The 16,875-nt window shown below is 42.2% G+C and overlaps 3 protein-coding genes across 4 annotated transcripts; 1 reads left to right on the top strand and 2 right to left on the bottom strand.

Annotated features, from left to right (window-relative positions):
- The first annotated feature begins 255 nt into the window (after positions 1 to 255).
- Positions 256 to 3,222, top strand: kbtbd13a (kelch repeat and BTB domain containing 13a). Its single transcript, XM_028013745.1, has one exon. The coding sequence runs from the start codon at positions 580 to 582 to the stop codon at positions 2,050 to 2,052; it is 1,473 nt and encodes a 490-aa protein (XP_027869546.1). The 5' UTR covers positions 256 to 579; the 3' UTR covers positions 2,053 to 3,222.
- ubap1lb (ubiquitin associated protein 1-like b) lies at positions 2,696 to 11,861 on the bottom strand. 2 transcript variants are annotated; one of them, XM_028013747.1, is made up of 6 exons: positions 11,028 to 11,861; positions 8,618 to 8,738; positions 7,692 to 8,285; positions 5,405 to 5,611; positions 4,359 to 4,460; positions 2,696 to 4,283 (listed from the first exon to the last, which is right to left on the bottom strand). In XM_028013747.1, the coding sequence occupies exons 2-6, from the start codon at positions 8,723 to 8,725 to the stop codon at positions 4,149 to 4,151; spliced, it is 1,146 nt and encodes a 381-aa protein (XP_027869548.1). In that variant the 5' UTR covers positions 8,726 to 8,738; positions 11,028 to 11,861; the 3' UTR covers positions 2,696 to 4,148. The 2 variants fall into 2 exon arrangements, with proteins under 2 accessions (XP_027869548.1, XP_027869547.1); XM_028013746.1 differs by lacking the exon at positions 11,028 to 11,861 and having other exon boundaries at positions 8,618 to 9,773.
- Positions 11,862 to 12,882: 1,021 nt separating this feature from the next.
- Positions 12,883 to 16,783, bottom strand: pdcd7 (programmed cell death 7). Its single transcript, XM_028014213.1, has 5 exons — positions 15,641 to 16,783; positions 15,437 to 15,575; positions 14,092 to 14,322; positions 13,907 to 13,994; positions 12,883 to 13,444 (listed from the first exon to the last, which is right to left on the bottom strand). The coding sequence occupies exons 1-5, from the start codon at positions 16,583 to 16,585 to the stop codon at positions 13,306 to 13,308; spliced, it is 1,542 nt and encodes a 513-aa protein (XP_027870014.1). The 5' UTR covers positions 16,586 to 16,783; the 3' UTR covers positions 12,883 to 13,305.
- Between the last annotated feature and the right edge of the window lie 92 nt (positions 16,784 to 16,875).

Below are 16,875 nucleotides of genomic sequence, written 5' to 3'. Positions count from 1 at the left end.
GAGACAGATATTATTATTGTATTGGTGCATCTTCAATTATCACCCAGACAAGTTGATTTGGTGAGAGTTTATAATCAGAGTAACATAACATAACCAGCAGATCAGATGATCAAAGTCATAATGTAAAACCTTTTAATAAAATGTTCCACCACAGCTCTCTGTGTCTCAGTAGAAGATGAGCCATAAACCTGACAGCACAGTTGTCCTGTGAACAGATTGGGTGTTGAAGTGGTGGCATGTGTGGCATGATCCCCAGATGACTCAACCATTGTCTCATCGACTTGGCTTGATGCTCAAGGTCAGATCTTCAGCTGTTCCACAAACAAAGAGGGAATCATTACTGATTTCCAGCCACCATTCCATCATCCAGCTCACCTCTCCGCTCAGGTTACATTTGGTCTTGGACAGTGTCACACCTCTGCATCTGCTGCTGCTATGTATAGCGTGTGCTCTCAACAGATACAGAGAGGAGAATACTGTCTTTGGTAGTTCAACAAGTGGCGCATGTGGTTGGATTTCAAAACGGATTGAACTGCTTTTAATGAATGAGTGTTTGCTAGGGCGCTGCAGCAGAAACTAATGGCGGCCAGCAGCTGCCAGGCGTCCGGACATGGTGAGGCAGCAGACAGGTTGAGGGTCAACGTCAACGGCAATATTTTCAGCGTGGACAGAACCGTCATGGCAGACAACTGTGAGTACTTCAGAGCGTTGTTCCAGTCTGGAATGAGAGAATGCCAGCAGGAGGAGGTACAGCTGCGAAGCGTTGGCGTTCAGGGGTTCCTGGTGCTGCTGCAGGTGCTGCGGGGGGAGCGGCCCATGCTCAACTGTGACCAGATTGTTGAATCTATTGAATGCACAGCTTTTCTCCAGGTACCAGCTCTCACCAAACACATGATGAACATCATCAGCTCTGAAAACTGTTTGCTTATGTATCACACAGCTGCTGTCTACGGGGTGTGGGAGCTGTCCCACCACTCGGCCTTATTCATCAGGGACATGTATGCTGAACTGAAGGAGGATGTGCACACCTTACCCAGCCAGATGGTGGAGTACGTGGAGTCTGTTTCCCCAAGCAGCTACATGGCCGTGTGCAGCCACTCTCCATCCTCAGAGCTGCTGCATGATGTCCAGAGAACGGTTTGCTATCTAGACGAGGAACACAGGAAGTGGAGGACCCTCACTCAGCTGCCACTGAGCACCAGCACCACCATGGCAGGGGTGGCTGTCCTTGACAACAAACTGTACATCATTGGAGGAGTGCATGATGTCAGTAAGAGGGTTGTGGAGGTCGGGTTCTGCTACAACCCTACAGATGACACTTGGTCTACAGTCTGTGGTCCCCAGCAGCTGCGCTACAGCTTCACACTGATTGGTCATGAGGGATGTCTCTATGCCTTAGGGGGGAAGTTCAACATGAAGGATCTGTCATCGGTGGAGAGACTTCGGACGTCTGAGGGGAGCTGGGGCTTCGTCTCGGCCCTGCCCTGCCAGGCAGCGTCTGTGGTGTCGGCTGTAGCCATGAACAGGATCTTCATCTGTCTCTGGAGAGGGAAGGGGGCCACGGAGGTCCATGAGTACATCCCGGAGGACGACCGCTGGCTTTTGGTCACAACGCTCATCCGCCAGCAGAGCTATGGACTTTACATGGTGGGCCACAGGGATAATCTGTACATGATGCGGAATGGACCAGGTGAGGACTTCTTGCTTTGCGTGATGGACTGCTACAACCTGACCTCAGATCAGTGGACGGCCATGCCCGGTCACTATGGCAACAGCAAAGGCTCTCTGTTCACCGCTGTGGTCAGGGGCGATTCAGTGTTCACCCTTAGTAGACATGTTACCACTGAGTACACGGTGGAGAAGACCCAGTGGAGGCGAAAGCTTGAGATGGAAGGTTTCGGTCGGGTTGGATCCATCTACACATTCCAGATGAGGCTTCCTAAGCACACCGTCTCTCTCAGGGATAGATGTTTGGATCAAACTTCAGAAGGAAGCTTTAGAGACAAACATATTGTTCCCACCCTGCCTTTACAGTGCTCATATAACTTCTGAAGGGAAATTCTGACGTTGGCTTTTGTGGAGCACTAATAAGAAGTCAGTATCTTCCCCATAGAAGTGACAAACTTGTTGGAGCAGGATTGTTCCAGAGTAGTATGATGTTAAACAAGGATCGCAAAATGGAATTTTTTCATCAAGTGGAGTCAAAGAAATTTTTGATGGAAAAACAGTTCAATAATATCTGAAGCATGTTGATAGTTTAAGTTTTCACATCACATTTTTGAATAAGGTGCTTAGTCTTGTTAGTTACACTGAACACAAGAATGTTTCACATGGAACATTTTAGCTTTGTGATAAACCATTTCTGATCTATGTAAAGATCATCATTCCACAGAGAGGAAAGTTATTCATGAGTGGAAAGCAACCCAGATTTCAGTCTCCACAGGAGTGGACATCCCAGTAAATTCCACAAGCAGTCAACACTAAGACAAAAAAAAAAAACAAAAAGAACAAGAAGTCTATTTCAGACTGCAGGTATTAGATAATATATTAAATTATATTAATGTTCATAGCTGAACAATGAGAAAAAGTCTGAACTAATGTGGTAGATGATCACTGAATTTTGTGTGTTGGGTACTTTCTCCAGTCACAGCTTAAAATGTGTTGTGTTGAGTTCAGTTTTATGTCATGTTATAACGTTATTCCCTCATCAAAAACATACTTGGGGTGTTGCTTTGATTCCTTTATGCATGTTTGAGAAATCCTTGAATCTCCCCTGGCAACCAGTAGGGATGCCTAAACGCCAGCCTCCCAGAGAAGCCCTCACTTTTCTGTCTGTTAAAATAAACAACATTTTATTTCTTCAGGTATTTATTTTGTATAAATACATGATTTACTATATAAGCATGAAAATAAAGAAGTCATTAAATTTAATCAGAAGATGCAGTTTTTTATATTGGAACATGCTTTTGTTGTGATTCTAAATTACAGTAAAGATGAAAGCATTTAGAGCAATTTGGGAATTTACACTCTGTGAGCACACCATCCAGCACAGACAGCCTTGATAAAAAGAAAGTACACCCTGCTTCAATGTTTGGATTTTCCATGTCAGAGCATATGACAGATATCTGGTATTTATCAGGTTAAAAAATGATTCAGATCTAAATGTGGAACAGGTTCTGCACTGTTATATATTACACAAAGAAGTAAAAATGGAAAAGTTGACCCTGGGTGCTTTCTTGGTGCTGTGTGGCAATGGTTCAGTGCTCAAAGAAATGACAAAACAGTCTTAGCCTACATTCTGCAGACAGCATGGAGAGCAACTGATCACAGCAAACCAAAGAGAAAAAGACTGAACAAATATTTAAGCAGCTTTCTTTTTGCACCCCTTCATTGCTGTAGTAATAATAATTAATCTATAATAATAATTTTAAAGGCTGGTATAAACTAGATCATTCATATGTACTGACTCGTGAGCTGATGGAGTTTGTATTTTCTGCTGACTGTGACTCTAGATGTGGAAAGTCATTAATGACCATGGCTGGATTTAAAAGGGTGTGGGCCCTGGGGGGCAGTCAGCTTTGGTGCCCTATCCGCTAACTAAGAAATATTTCGCTAATGCAAATTACAGTAAATAATATAATCCTATATGTATCAGCAGGTATGAACTGATGCTTGCTCAGTTAAATACGTCCTATAGCCAATAACTCCTTGGTCATTGTTTAAAGTCTAAAAATCCTAAAATAATACAACTCACATGATTTAAGTCTATGACTTTTATATAAAGTGAAATGTTGCAAAAGACCCTTTCATTAAATAAAAAAGAAAAACATGAAAAAGAATTAACATCAACGTCTTGTCAAACACAAACAGGAGAGCTAAATGGAAATAAATAAAATGACACCTGAACCTTCTTTGCTTTTAGATACAACGCAATAATTCATGGTTTTGTTTTTATGCTTCCTAAAATAACTTCGGCAAAAATAGAACTGTCCTAAAACTCACTATGACATATGCTGAGAGTTTAACTGGAGTGCTTTAGTACAAAAACATAATGTGAAAATTATGAATACAGCATTACTGAATACAACCAAAACCCACTGCCTAAAACCCACTCTCCAGTTTGAACCGAGCTGCATGTAGCCGTGCCGTCACGCCACACGCATCATCAGCTCCTCAAGCGCCCGCTCTCTGTGATTCTCATGGACAAGCAGCACTTCTTTGACGGTGTGTGGCTGGAAGCCCATCTCATTGAACTGAGTCAGGAGGAGGAGGAACTCCTCTGCCTAAACAGGAAGAAGTTGAAATGAGTCCAGTGTTGAAATGAGTCAAGTCTCCAGGATTCATACGCTGCTGCTTACCTTTGTTTCACAGTTCTGAAACATCTCCAGGGCTTCTTCCACCTGAGCCATGTCATAGCCCAGCTGACACAGGTGCTCACACGCAACCAGGTAACTCAGGATCTGCAGACAGAAACACATTCAAGCATATTAATATGATTGGTGTGCTTTTTTTTTTCTTACAAAAATTGTGAAATAATTGCCATTTGAGAGTAAATCCTACAAGAAATTTTGCTTTGAGGTTGAGTTGAGGAATTGCAATACAAAAATAAAATTTAATTTTAAGAGGAGATATAAAACTAAAGTATCGTTCGTAGCACAGTAATATTAATTGACTTGGTATCAATATCATGGATATTTTAGTCTGAGATGAGGCGGATCAGTCTGACCACTGCCTGACTGTTTCAGGCTGCCTGCTGACTTTCTGAGCTCCATGTTGGTGAAACTCCACCAGAAAAAGTTAAATGAATAGTTTTAATTTTGTTTCTCATGGAGAAAAAATGAGTTACAGATGAGATGTGAAGAAATGTAAAGGAAATAATAAACATGCTTCAATTAAACTTTATTCATGAAACCGTTTTATGGTATAAGTTTCCATGTCTCCCATAAGTTCCTGTCCTGTTGTCCCAGTATGTCCCAGTATGTCCTGCAGTTTGACTGTCTCTCCTCTCAGAGCAAAGGGCTTTTCCTGTCATGGGAAAACACATAATGCACCACAAGCTGTGGAAGTCTTGACTCTATTTTTAAACTGGCTTAAAGTGGCTTAGTATAAAGTATTTCTGTTTCACCTCCCACAACCCACATCCACTACTGCTTTGTGCTCTTCTGTTTTCTATTTCCAGATTTGAAAGGACTTACAGGAATCCTGGACACTTACTGATCAAGACCACTTTAAAGATTACCAGATGTCTGGCTGATTTGGTTCTAAATATATAGTCAGGACTTTTAAAAGGTTCTGTATGAACAGACATCATGAGTTGGTAATGTGTCCGACACAGGATGATAGCATCTCCTGTTTCAGTCTTAGTGGTTGATTCCTTACCTGGTAACATCATTTCAACACTAACCTGATCTGGGGTCTGTTGTCCTGCCCTCTGCAGGGCAATGATGGCAGTGCGGAGGGGGTATCCCCGGCCAGTGATGACCCTGAGCAGCTCTCTCTCCTCTGGGCTCAGAGCTGACAGGAGCTCCACAGACGAGTCCAGAGCAGAGCTCTGGCTCCCGCATGGCGAGGCTCTGTGGTGAGCTCTGCAGCAGTTTGGTCTGAGACACATCTGGAAGACACAGCAGACAGCAGTCAGTTATTAAAACATGGCTTTGACAGCTCAGATTTTCCAGAACGCTGACTGCAGGCCAGAGCGTCACACAGCAGTGGGAGGAGACAAGTCACACACTGTAATCCTGATCAAGGTGCTAACATGTCTGCTCCCAGGCTTTACCAAATCTATTTATACACCATGGAAGCATTTTAAAGTTGCTAAGAAAAATAAAAATAGATGCTGTGAGAACTAATTTAATCTTTAAATGACTAAATATTAAGTGATGGCATCCAAGCAGAACTTTTTCCAGCATTTGAAGCTGTGAAGAAAACAGAATTCTTTGGGATTGGATTTAAATTGCAGCTCTAAACAAATTCAAAGGGTCATCTGATGAAGATATTCAGAGTACCTTTGTTAATGGAGCAGATTTATGCTAACCTGTAAAGGCCCGCGGACCTGTTACGATGAGTCTCAGCTGCTCATTTGACAGAAACAAGTGAAACAGTTACCATTTTGCAAATCTGTTGTGTAGAGGAGAAAAGCGTCGCTGACAGAATTTCTCCATTTTGAACTGTTCTAATTTGTTCTCAAAGAACTGAATAGGTATTTAAAACAGAAGCCGAATTACTTTGTTGATGTTAGCTCTCAGAGAGCAGAAGTTAATTTAGTTGTGTTCATACAACAGGCTGTAGAATCATGAGGTGATTTACTTCTACCATAGTAAATAAAACAGAGTTTAAAGTCAGTACTTTAAACTCTGACAGGTACTACTTTAAAGTCAGTACCTGTCAGTACTTTTCATTTGGGTTTCTGTATTTGGTAGTTAGTTGTGACAAGGGCAGAGGGCACAGGGGTCATGTTGCCATTCTGAGAGAGACAGGCAAGAAGTGTTTTCACTGATATTATCATAATGGTAAAACATCGTAACTGTCCTTCCTCTTTTATTATTCTTTTATTATTCCTGGCATGGGCGGTTCTACACAGGGGCCACAAGGGCCAGCGTCCCTGTAGGACTGGTCCTGTAATGAAGGAAGTGGACCATTTTTACCGTCATAGCTTTACTTTATTGATGAATTGCACTTTTAACCTCAGCCGTATTGAGACAGGATCACAGTTTTCATGTGATTTTCCAGGGATCTAAACCTGTAGCTGTAGACATGTAAGTGGCTCACTTAATATATTAAACTATGAAATATTGCCTGTTCTTTATTTTTTATTTTTTGTTTTATTCTTTTGTTCTGTGCTCTTATGAAAAAGCACTGGCCCTCCTACCCTGGCCTACCTGGTAAATTTGGTCATTGGGTCACTATTATATGTACTGATGTCAGTTAGGATCCTAATAAATTGTATGTTGTAAATTTGTTGATTTAGTAACAGTGCAATGGATTAATACAGACTTTAAAAATATCCATTGGTATGATGCTAAGGTAAAGAGCTGTTGTTCATAAGATGCTGTACCCACTGCAGTGAATCCATGATTGTTGACCAGTGCATATTTTGTTCTATGCAGATTAAACAATTATCAAAAACTCCTGGACATAATTTAACACAAAGCAGAGAGAAGCTGTATGAAGACAGGACATATGAACAGAACAGAGTTCAGCACATGGTAAATATCTAAGTGTCTAGTATCTAGTGGTGTAATGTCTGGTTTTAAGTTTAATTGAAGTCTTTGCAAAGCATATTGTGACACTTTTAGCTTTCCCTATATCCATTAATATCTCTACTGTTACTGAATATTATTGAAAAAGTAACCCATGTCATCATCAACCAGTTCTGCATTGACTTGGTGTAAATTGCTTTATAGTAGGTTTATGTTCTCATGTTGTGCAAAAAAAGCAATAAAAATGCTCATTTGGATGAGAGTGGTAATGAGCTCTGAGACTGACTTTCAGCTGAATTAGTGGTAATGATGGACAATGTTTGAGGGCATAGCAAATTATACTGTAAAGAATACAACTCAGTGCATGTACGTTTATGTCCTAATTCACATACATAATAACGATTGTCTCAGCTGAAAGAAAAAGATGGAGAGAAGTACTTTTTCCCACAAATGATCAAGTTGTTAAGATGTAATATGAAGAGCATGTCTTACCATATCTGCTGTTTTATGGTTGTCAGTGGATTTGTCGATGGTATAGGTCCTGGTGTTGAGAGCTTTGCATGAGAATGAGCTCAAAGGCTGACTGTCCATGTTGGACTCTTGTTTTTTGGACATGTCTGTCCCAGAGACAGAACACTGCCGGAGGTTCTTCCTGCGCTTGTGGGGGAGGCTGCTCAGGCAGGACGGAGGATTCAGCAGGTCTGGGATGAAGGCTCTCTGTGCTTTTTTTTGACCGCTCTGACATGAAGCAGCTGGGTGCTCTTCCTTCAAACAAGCTTTAGCTGTCAGGTTTTCCTTGGCTTCCTGCACAGTATTTCCTCCTTCATCCTCCGAGTCTGAGATGGTGAAGGTGGTGCGAAGTACAGCAGGGTTGAGGCTATAGGAGCGTTGTCGAGGGTTTGGTTCCCAAAAGTCAGAACTGTGGCGGCTGGCCAGACGACTCTGCTGTGGGCTGCTGAACATCATCCAGTACGGAGGACAAGATGGTAAAAGTTCGGATGGAGAGGTGAATGGCTGAGGCCGCTGATGGTGGGTGGGGCCGTTCTGTAAGCCAGTTAACACCCAGTTCTCCAAGCTGAACTCGTACTGTAATATCAGGAAACAATATGCAACCTTTTACTACCTGCTTTACTGGAGCTAAAAACTTTTAAAATTGACTTACTTTTTGTTAACCCCATTAAGGGAAATCATGTGGCTTCTGTCTATATTTTCATTGTTCAGCAAAATTATATCCATTCTTAGTGTAAAATGTACTGACATTTGGTTCACATTCTGATGACATGGGCCATGTCATGTAAGCTAAATTTACCTCAGAGGCTAGATAAAATTCTGTTCTCTAGCATGCCCAGAGCTGCATGGAACACTGAACAAAGAAACATATGAAACACATAAAGACAGAGTAAAGAAAGCATCCGTACCGCTGTTTCCCGTAATATGCTGAGGTAATCAGGCATTGTCACTTTGACATTATCTTTGACTTCTTGTAAGACGATGGCCTGGGGCATCTTCAGTGGAAGACCTTCCATCCTACTCAGTTCACTGAGACACACACACACACACACACACACACCTACACACACGCACACACACACACACACACACACACACACACACAGGATATGTAAAAAGTACATCCATCTTGTAAACACAGTTAACTGGCATTGTTTTAAATCTATATCTCCAAAACACTTGTCACCATTTCAACAGTTTGTTTGTGTGTATTATTTATTTAATACATTGCAGGGACTATTTTCCTAACACATATTACATTGAGGGGAAATTCTGTTTTTTGGGTTAGGGTTAGGACTAAAGTGTGAAATGATATTTGGTTAGGCTTAGGGTTAAGCATGTACTGGTAATGATCAGTGTCAGGATCAGGATTATGCTGTAGAAATGAATGGAAGTCAATGAAAATTTCTGCAAAGATAGAGAAACAAACATATGTGTGTGCATGTGTGCGGGTGTGTCGGATTGTGTGTGTGTGTGTGTGTGTGTGTGTGTGTGTGTGTGTGTGTGTGTGTGTGTGTGTGTGTGTGTGTGTGTGTTATAGGATGGGTGTGGGATTTGCTTGGCCATATGCAGATATTTTGTAAACAGGCAGCTTGTGCTCTGCTTGTGTTGTGAACCTTAAAGCCGGGAGGATTCTGATGAGTCCAATCTGTTCCTGATCAAGCAAACATGACCTCTCTAACCTCACTCTACCAAGGAAATAGATGTTTACAGCTTGAGCAAATATTAAAGTCCCTAAAAGAGGTGTTTAGAAGTTATTTTTCAGTTCAGCAGAGATGTTCAGGTTAACAGATGGAAAAAAAAAGTGTAGTTGTTTACTAGATGCCAGAGTATGGAGGAAAGCTGAGGTCTAAATCAGTTTTCTTTCCCAGGAACCCTGACTGACTCATACTTTATTGGTTTGGTGAAGAATAAAAGCCATGTGCTCTCCTATTAGATACTATGTAAGTTTGCGGCATTGTATCAGTGACTAGAGAGTAAACCACATAAACATTTCGCACATAAGTATTTATGTGCAGTGACGTCAGAGCAGATGCTCAGCTTCTGCTCCTTCTGTCCACTGAACGTTAATCAGACATGTGCTGTAGTGAGAATAAGACCCAGAGCAGATGGTGCAGGACTTCCAGCAGCAGAGGAAACATGTTTCTTGAGTTTATTGTGTTGTCTTTGACATGCAAATCCTGGTGCTAATAAAGAAGCTTATTTAAAGCTAAACCAGAACAAGATTTTCTTTAAAGGTCTGTACAAAACATTACATGATACTAACCACGTTTACACAGCACTACACTGTAACACCAGACATAGTGTTATCGTCTTGATGATTTTTTTTCAAATAGGTTTTAATGAAATTTTTGTTCTTCTAGCAAGCATTGTGCAAGGCGTGATAAATACTCACCACTATTTTTCACAACAAAGTGCTTTTCTATGGAATCTTTTAACTATCAGGAGCAGCATCTAGTTATAACAGTGATTCCCAAAGTTTTTCTTCTGCCCTCCCCTCCCCCCAGTGGTTCCCAAAGATTTTCTGGGTCCCTCTATGAAATCCCCCCGTAAAAAGAAAAAAAAAATCAACTGGGCACATACATCGTTCAACCAGAGATAAACCTATACACATATTTTGTTTTCAAACTCCTCTGAAGTTTATTTCACACTTCAGGTTGCAACAAAACACACCACAAACCACCTTTACAGTGAAACACTTTTGTGTAACTGTTTTTTTGTTTGTTTTCTTTTCATTCATGGATACTGCTTCCTGCGCCCCACACTTTGGGGACCACTGCGTTATAACAAGAAACGTTCTTGTTTGAATGAGACTTAAATCTCTGCCTTTTTAAGAAGTAGTAATCTTTTAGAGGGATATATTTTCATATGTCATTATACAAATATAACTGTCATCCTAAAGTGTCTGACTGGCAGTGATACACTTCTGTACTTTTCTACAGTAATTCTACTGAGGGTTCTTGGAGACTTCCAGGAAACATCAGGTTTTGATGAAGGAACATTTCACTTTGCCTCAGCGTTTAACTTAAAATAAAAATATTTTCCAGATTCAGCAGTCATATGATGGATGAACTTATTTCTCTACCTCTGCACTGTCAACCAATAGCACACAGAGTCAGCTAAAGTATTCCAAGACTTTGAGACTCAGAAGTTTTGTAACATTACTTTCTAAAATCTTGTTCCTGTGAGCTTTTATTCTGAAGCAAGCAAAGCAAATAGACGTAAAAGATGATTATACACAGAAATTTCATAGTAACAATAATCCTTGAAAATAATCAGTAACGCATGATCCAAAACCAGCAAGAAGAGGGAACCTACCTGTGAGTTATCTGTGCCTCAGTGAAACGCTGTGTGAAGCTGGAGTGAAGCCTCCGTCTGCAGGTTCTGTCAGAAGCAGCTGAACCTCTAATCCATTAACCTCAGTTAACCCCATTAGTTGGCACAGAGCGCATATCAGACAGCATAACACGTCTGCTAACATTCTGCCGCACTGCCAACGTTGTGGCACTCTCAGAGCTCGCACTATAAGGCTTAGTTCATTTTATTAATTAGAATTACATGGTAAATTACATTACATGGTAAACTCTATAAAACCTTCTTTAAAAGATTTGAAAACACATCGAGCTTAGAGCACCACATTTATTTCCATACAAGTTTACATTTTTGTTAACAGTCACTTCAAATAGATGAAACTCATCTGCCTGGCAGAAATGTACCAGGCAATGTATCACTGCCTGGGTTCCAATATAACAGAATCCCCCCTTCTGGCAGAAAGTGGTACCTGCTTTAGTCCAACAACGTGCACAGACGAGGATGTCGGTCTTCATGGTAATGTTATGTTTTGCTGTTCTGTTTTCTCTACAGATTTCTGTCTTATGTGAATTACTGAATTGGTGGGTTTGTAGGTTTCTTGGCACTGATGAATCTATTAAGGCACGAATTTTAACAAAGGTTGAGATCTTGGCCCTTTCATTCACCTGATATTAGCCAGTTTAATCCATCCATCCAAAACCTGTGTGGATGTGTGTTTGAGGTCATTATCCTATTGAAACACCCAACAGTGTCCAAATATAAATAGAATAGAATAGAATTACTTTATTCATCCCAGCAGGGAAATTATTTCGCAGTTACAGCATAGAGACAAGACACAATAACAACTACCACTGAGTAGCAATTGTAGACAAAATAAAACTAAAAATTAACATGCTGTCAATATAAAAAGCAGCTTAGAGCAGTCCTTGCAAAGATTCAAAAAATGCAGATACAGTATGTATATGTAAATATATGTACAGCAAGTGTGCCACAGTGCAGTTGTGCAAAATCGGACTGATTAGTGCAGAACAATGATTTAGCTTTTATTGTACAGTGAGGTGGCATGTGGCAGGAAGGATTTCCTGTATCTGTCCCTACGACAGCGGAGCTGGAGCAGCCTATGTGAGAAGGTGCTCCACTGTCTGTCCACTATGTGGTGGAGAGGGTGCTGTTTATTGTCCATAATAGACAGAACCTTCTTCAGTGTCCTCCTCTCCACCACAGTTTCCAGGGACTCCAGCCTTAGTCCCAGTACAGAGCCAGTTTTCCTGATGATTTTGTCTAGTCTATTAGAGTCGCTGGCTCTGATGCTGCTTCCCCAACACACAGCAGTAAAGAAGATGGCACCAGCAACAACACTGTGATAAAAGGTCTCCAACATCTTGCTGCACACATTGAAGGCTCTCAGCTTCCTCAAAAAATAGAGTCTGCTCATCCCCTTCTTGCACACAGCGTCAGTGTTTGATGCCCAGTCCAGTCTGTTGCCGATTACAACTCCCAGGTATTTGTAATCCTCCACCTCCTCCACCACTTCTCCTTTGATCTTTAGTGGCTGTGAAACCAAGTTGAGGAAGTTTTGTGTAGTGACAAACGTCTAGCTACACTCAATAATAACTGCCATCAATGGGATCCTACAATCTGCAGAACCATATTCAAAGATTTTAGCCATAATTCTGAAATTAATTACTAAAAACTAAAACTTTTACATAATTAAATGTTACCCCTACCAGAAAAATACATTAATTTCTGAAACCTAGTTAAATGTATAGAACAGGAGGAGAATGGCTTGTTCCCAGTCAGGTCTGCAGGCCAGTTTCAAAACCAGCAAAAACTCTCTTTCTAATCCAGCCACTTTGAGCACCAGGGTTCCATTTTTTTATTTTTAATTTGCAAAATCTTTAAAATTTAGAGTTTACTTCCACTTAGGCTTGACTCAAACTGGTAAATACATTGTTTTCATTTAGCTTTATTTCAAATGCATAGACTGGCAAAAAGGAAAATGAACATTGTTGTTTTGAAACATCGCCTCAAAGTCACCAGCGTGTCCCAATGCACAGCTGAGTGAACATGGAATTGGCAGACATTTTACGCCGGATGTTGCCCCTCCACAAAAATATCAAACTACATGTCCAAAATATACATTTTGGTGTATAAAAAAACCAAACTCATTTCAAGGATGACTGCAACATTAAATTAGGATCCACATAATGAAAATACCATCTTTAAAGAAGACGTGTTCACTATAAAGCGAGTTAATTGTCTGATCCAGTTGATTGGATGCGAGTCAGAGGCCGTCAGCATCAGCAGCCTGCAGGGCCGAGGCCCAGTTCTGGTCGGATGGGGAGTCAGGCAGGACCCAGCCCTGAGGAACCCCGGATCCATCAGGATGATCTGCTGCCACCAGGAACACGTCCCAGTCCCTCCTGAAACATCAACACACCTTATCAGGACCTTCTGTCAACACAGAGCTCACAACTTCTGCTGATGGAGAACTAAAAAAAACAGTGTTGCTATGACTGGATGGTGTTCAGTCACCTTGGTAGCAAAAAAGTCAAACCAACCAGTTAATTCATTCTACATCGAAAGTTAGAGGCTAAAGACCAGAGCAGGTCCAAGGCAAGGCTCTTCAAGAGTCTGCTTAGGGCCCACACCTTTTTTTTCAGTTTGCTACTCTTGTAAAGTTAAAATCAATAGCCATAATAACACTGGACATACAGAGTGGCGTAGGAATGATAAAGCATCTGGTGTTGATCAGATGCTTTATCATCTGGTCAACACCACATTGATAAAGCATCAATGTGGTGTTGACACCAAATGTGGGGGCCCTAGATGAAAATCTTCCTAGGGCCCTAAAAAGGCTTTGTGCAGCCCTGTTGCAGCCCAACCTGATGTGTCTGAGCGCCTGCAGGGAGTGCTCTGCCTGGCTGTAGTAGTCGGTGAAGGGCTGCAGGACGCCGTCAGCTGGAGGCTCATCTGCAAGACAAACACAGTCATGAGGAGGAGGAGGAGGAGGATGAAGATCCAGAGCCGACCTGGAGGAATCTGACAGCCTGGCTGGAAAAGCTGCTACCTCCAAACAACATGGAGTCCACCCTACGCTTCCTCTCCAGCTGCCGCTCCCTCTCCTTCCTGAATCGCCTCTCCTGCTCCCTCCTCCGCTCCTCCTGCTGCTCTCCTTCCAGCATCACCATCAGAGCCTTCTCCTCCGCCGAGTACAGCTCCGTCCTCCTCTTCATCACGTCCCTCAGCTGCTCCAGCTGACCGCTGAACGCCTCGTCACACTGCAGCTCCGTGCCGATCCCTTTAAACAATACGGCTTACAGAGTTATGACTGTGCTTACGGCTCTGTAGTCAGTTCATTAGAACAGCAGCAGTTATGCTGAGTTAGCTTTTAAGCCACTTGATCCAGAATGTCATCATCAAAGAAGATTTTTGGAATTTTTTTTATTTTTTGCTTCAGAGCCAAAAAGAGTCTGCTGATCTGGAGGAACAAACCATCTCTGCTTAATTTTTTTTACTTTGTTAAAATTCTGAACAACATAATATTGCATACTTCATAACATAAAAGAGAAATTTAAAATAACTGAACAGAAAAGTAAATAAAGGACAATTCAAATACAAAACAAACAACTTGGTATGAAAAGTAGAAATCATCACAAGAACGTTCAGTTGTCAAAGTGAATTATTGGTATATGATATTAATGACGGACATTTTGTGTTGTTGCAACAATTTAGTGCTTCCTTAAATAAAATAATATCCCTTGAAAAAAAAACTGTTGGAACGGGGATGCATTATAAAACAACATAAAAATGTAGTCTGAATATTAAATTGTTATTATTGCAGTTTGATTCTTGGTCCCTGCTAGAAGACCAACTTCTACCAGATCAAAAGTTTAAACGGAAGAAATAAAGATTCTTATTTAAGATCCAGCTTTGAAAATGTTTCCAAAAAACATTTTATAGCAGGAAGTGGTATTATGTTAAAGTTTATGGATGAATCTGAAATGGAGATCTTTTTGCAGGAGAGTAACTATGGTAACCCTCAAATCAACTTTTGTTTTGCTGATAAACTGTCTAAATGTTATTTATGATTCTATCTTTACAACCATAAATATAGATTTTTTTTTCTATTTTGGATGTTTCTCTTGTCTTTTATATGACCAATTCCTGGATACTTCACTTCTTTTCTAACTGGGAGATGAAGAGAGAAACTGGGGGAATGATGGTGAACGCTGGTCCCTCTGAAGACCTCAGATTTGTGCTGACTCTTAAAAACTGACTCTATCATCTGCTAGTTGACTTAATACCAGTGAGTTTCCATCACATTTTAACAGTTCAACAGCTGAATTATGTCTGAGGAAAATGGCTTAAACTTCTGTGCTAATAATAAACAGCAGAAAAAGCTTTAACCCGACCTTTCCTGGACGCCGCCTCCTTCCTGAGCCGGCGCAGCTTCTCCAGAGATCTCATTATGTCCTGCATCCTCTTCACATCGGCCTGCTTCCTCCTCACCTCACACAGGACGGCGTCTGCAGACAGCTTCAGCTCCTGCTCCTGAGGACCAAAGGCATTCAGCAAAACCCTCATCTTCATCCTTCTCTACATAAACACAATATTACCTTCTTCTTTTCTTCTACTTTTTGTATCTGTCTCATCCTCCATTTGTCTATGGAGGCCTCTTTCTCAGTGCTGAGTTCTTCTGCCAGCAACTGCTCCACCTGCCGGTCCTTCTTGGCCCTCAGGCGCCGGGCCCTCCTCTTCTCTATGCGAGCCACTTTAACTTTAAGTAGATCTAAACTCTGGGAGTCAGTGAGTTTCTGAACTTTGGCCTGAACTTCTCTCTTTACGTGCAAAGCCATCTGATAGGACTCAGACCAGCCGCTGTCTGAGTGCAGATTGTGCTGGAGAGAGAGACAGAGCTCCTTCAGCCGGGAGAGCAGCCGAGCTGTGCCGTACAGAGCCTCTTTGATGACGGGGACAGAGCCGAGGTCTGACCGCTGCTCCTGCGGGGTGTCGGGAGGTCCACCTCGGCTCTGGAGGAACCGGGTTAACCACTGCCGGTCCTGCCTCCTCTGCAGCTCCTCCTCATCCTCTGGCTGTGCTGCAGTTTCCCAGCTGCTGTCCCGTTGCAGAGGATGAGGCTGGGGGGGCCCCGATGAGCCCCGGTAGGGGAGGCCTCCATCGCGGTAGTCCTCCCGCTGCCTGAGTCCGCAGTCTATCCGGAAAGGAGCGGCGCCGAGCTGCTGGGACGCAGCCTGAAACGTAGGGACTCCAGGGCTACGGAGCGTGTTTCCAGGGGCGGGAGGCGCCATTCCCGGGAAGTGTCCCGGTGGAGGACAGACAAAATTAGGCGGGGGGACATACGGGTCGTATCCATAAGGAAGGGGAAACCGAGATGTACCGAAACCTGCTCCCCCAGGAGGAGGTGCGGGGAAGTTAGCCGTAGGAGGAATCCATGGTGGAGCGGTGTGGTTCGGATGCTCTGAGGCGGGCTGTTGTATCCCTCCCCCGAAGACATGATGCTGGGGAGCATCTGCCTGTCTGTGCTGATATGAACCGTCCATGCTGCCTGCCCGTTACTACCTTCATACAGTCATGATTATCCGCTTCTTCTGTTGTTGATTGGCGGCAGACAAACCAGCTTTTGGTGCATTTACTGCCACCATCTGGACTGGAGTGTAGCAGAACATTTTCCAAAATCCTATTTTGTTGGTCAGACAGTGAAGTGCTCTAGGGCAATAGAGGGCGGTATAAGATTAGCCCTGACAAACCAACACAAAAAAGGCAAATTGAAATTTGAAGCACAGCCATAATAACTTTTATTGTGTTTAAAAATGAAGTACTGTTCATTTTT

Source organism: Xiphophorus couchianus, chromosome 4 (genome assembly GCF_001444195.1).
Source record: "Xiphophorus couchianus chromosome 4, X_couchianus-1.0, whole genome shotgun sequence".
NCBI lineage: Eukaryota > Metazoa > Chordata > Actinopteri > Cyprinodontiformes > Poeciliidae > Xiphophorus > Xiphophorus couchianus.
Note: the sequence above shows the minus strand (reverse complement) of the source record. Positions and strands in the feature narration are given on the sequence as shown.

Coding starts and splice junctions, on each gene's coding strand:
- kbtbd13a (XM_028013745.1), top strand. CDS start 580: ATGGCGGCCAGCAGCTGCCAGGCGTCCGGACATGGTGAGGCAGCAGAC.
- ubap1lb (XM_028013746.1), bottom strand. CDS start 8,833: ATGTACTTTTTACATATCCTGTGTGTGTGTGTGTGTGTGTGTGTGTGT. Junction 5,612..7,691: donor ACCATAAAACAGCAGATATG/GTAAGACATGCT, acceptor TGTGTCTTCCAG/ATGTGTCTCAGACCAAACTG. Junction 4,284..4,358: donor TTCAGAACTGTGAAACAAAG/GTAAGCAGCAGC, acceptor CTTCCTGTTTAG/GCAGAGGAGTTCCTCCTCCT.
- pdcd7 (XM_028014213.1), bottom strand. CDS start 16,585: ATGGACGGTTCATATCAGCACAGACAGGCAGATGCTCCCCAGCATCAT. Junction 13,995..14,091: donor GGACTCCATGTTGTTTGGAG/GTAGCAGCTTTT, acceptor TTTGTCTTGCAG/ATGAGCCTCCAGCTGACGGC. Junction 13,445..13,906: donor CAGGCGCTCAGACACATCAG/GTTGGGCTGCAA, acceptor TTGATGTTTCAG/GAGGGACTGGGACGTGTTCC.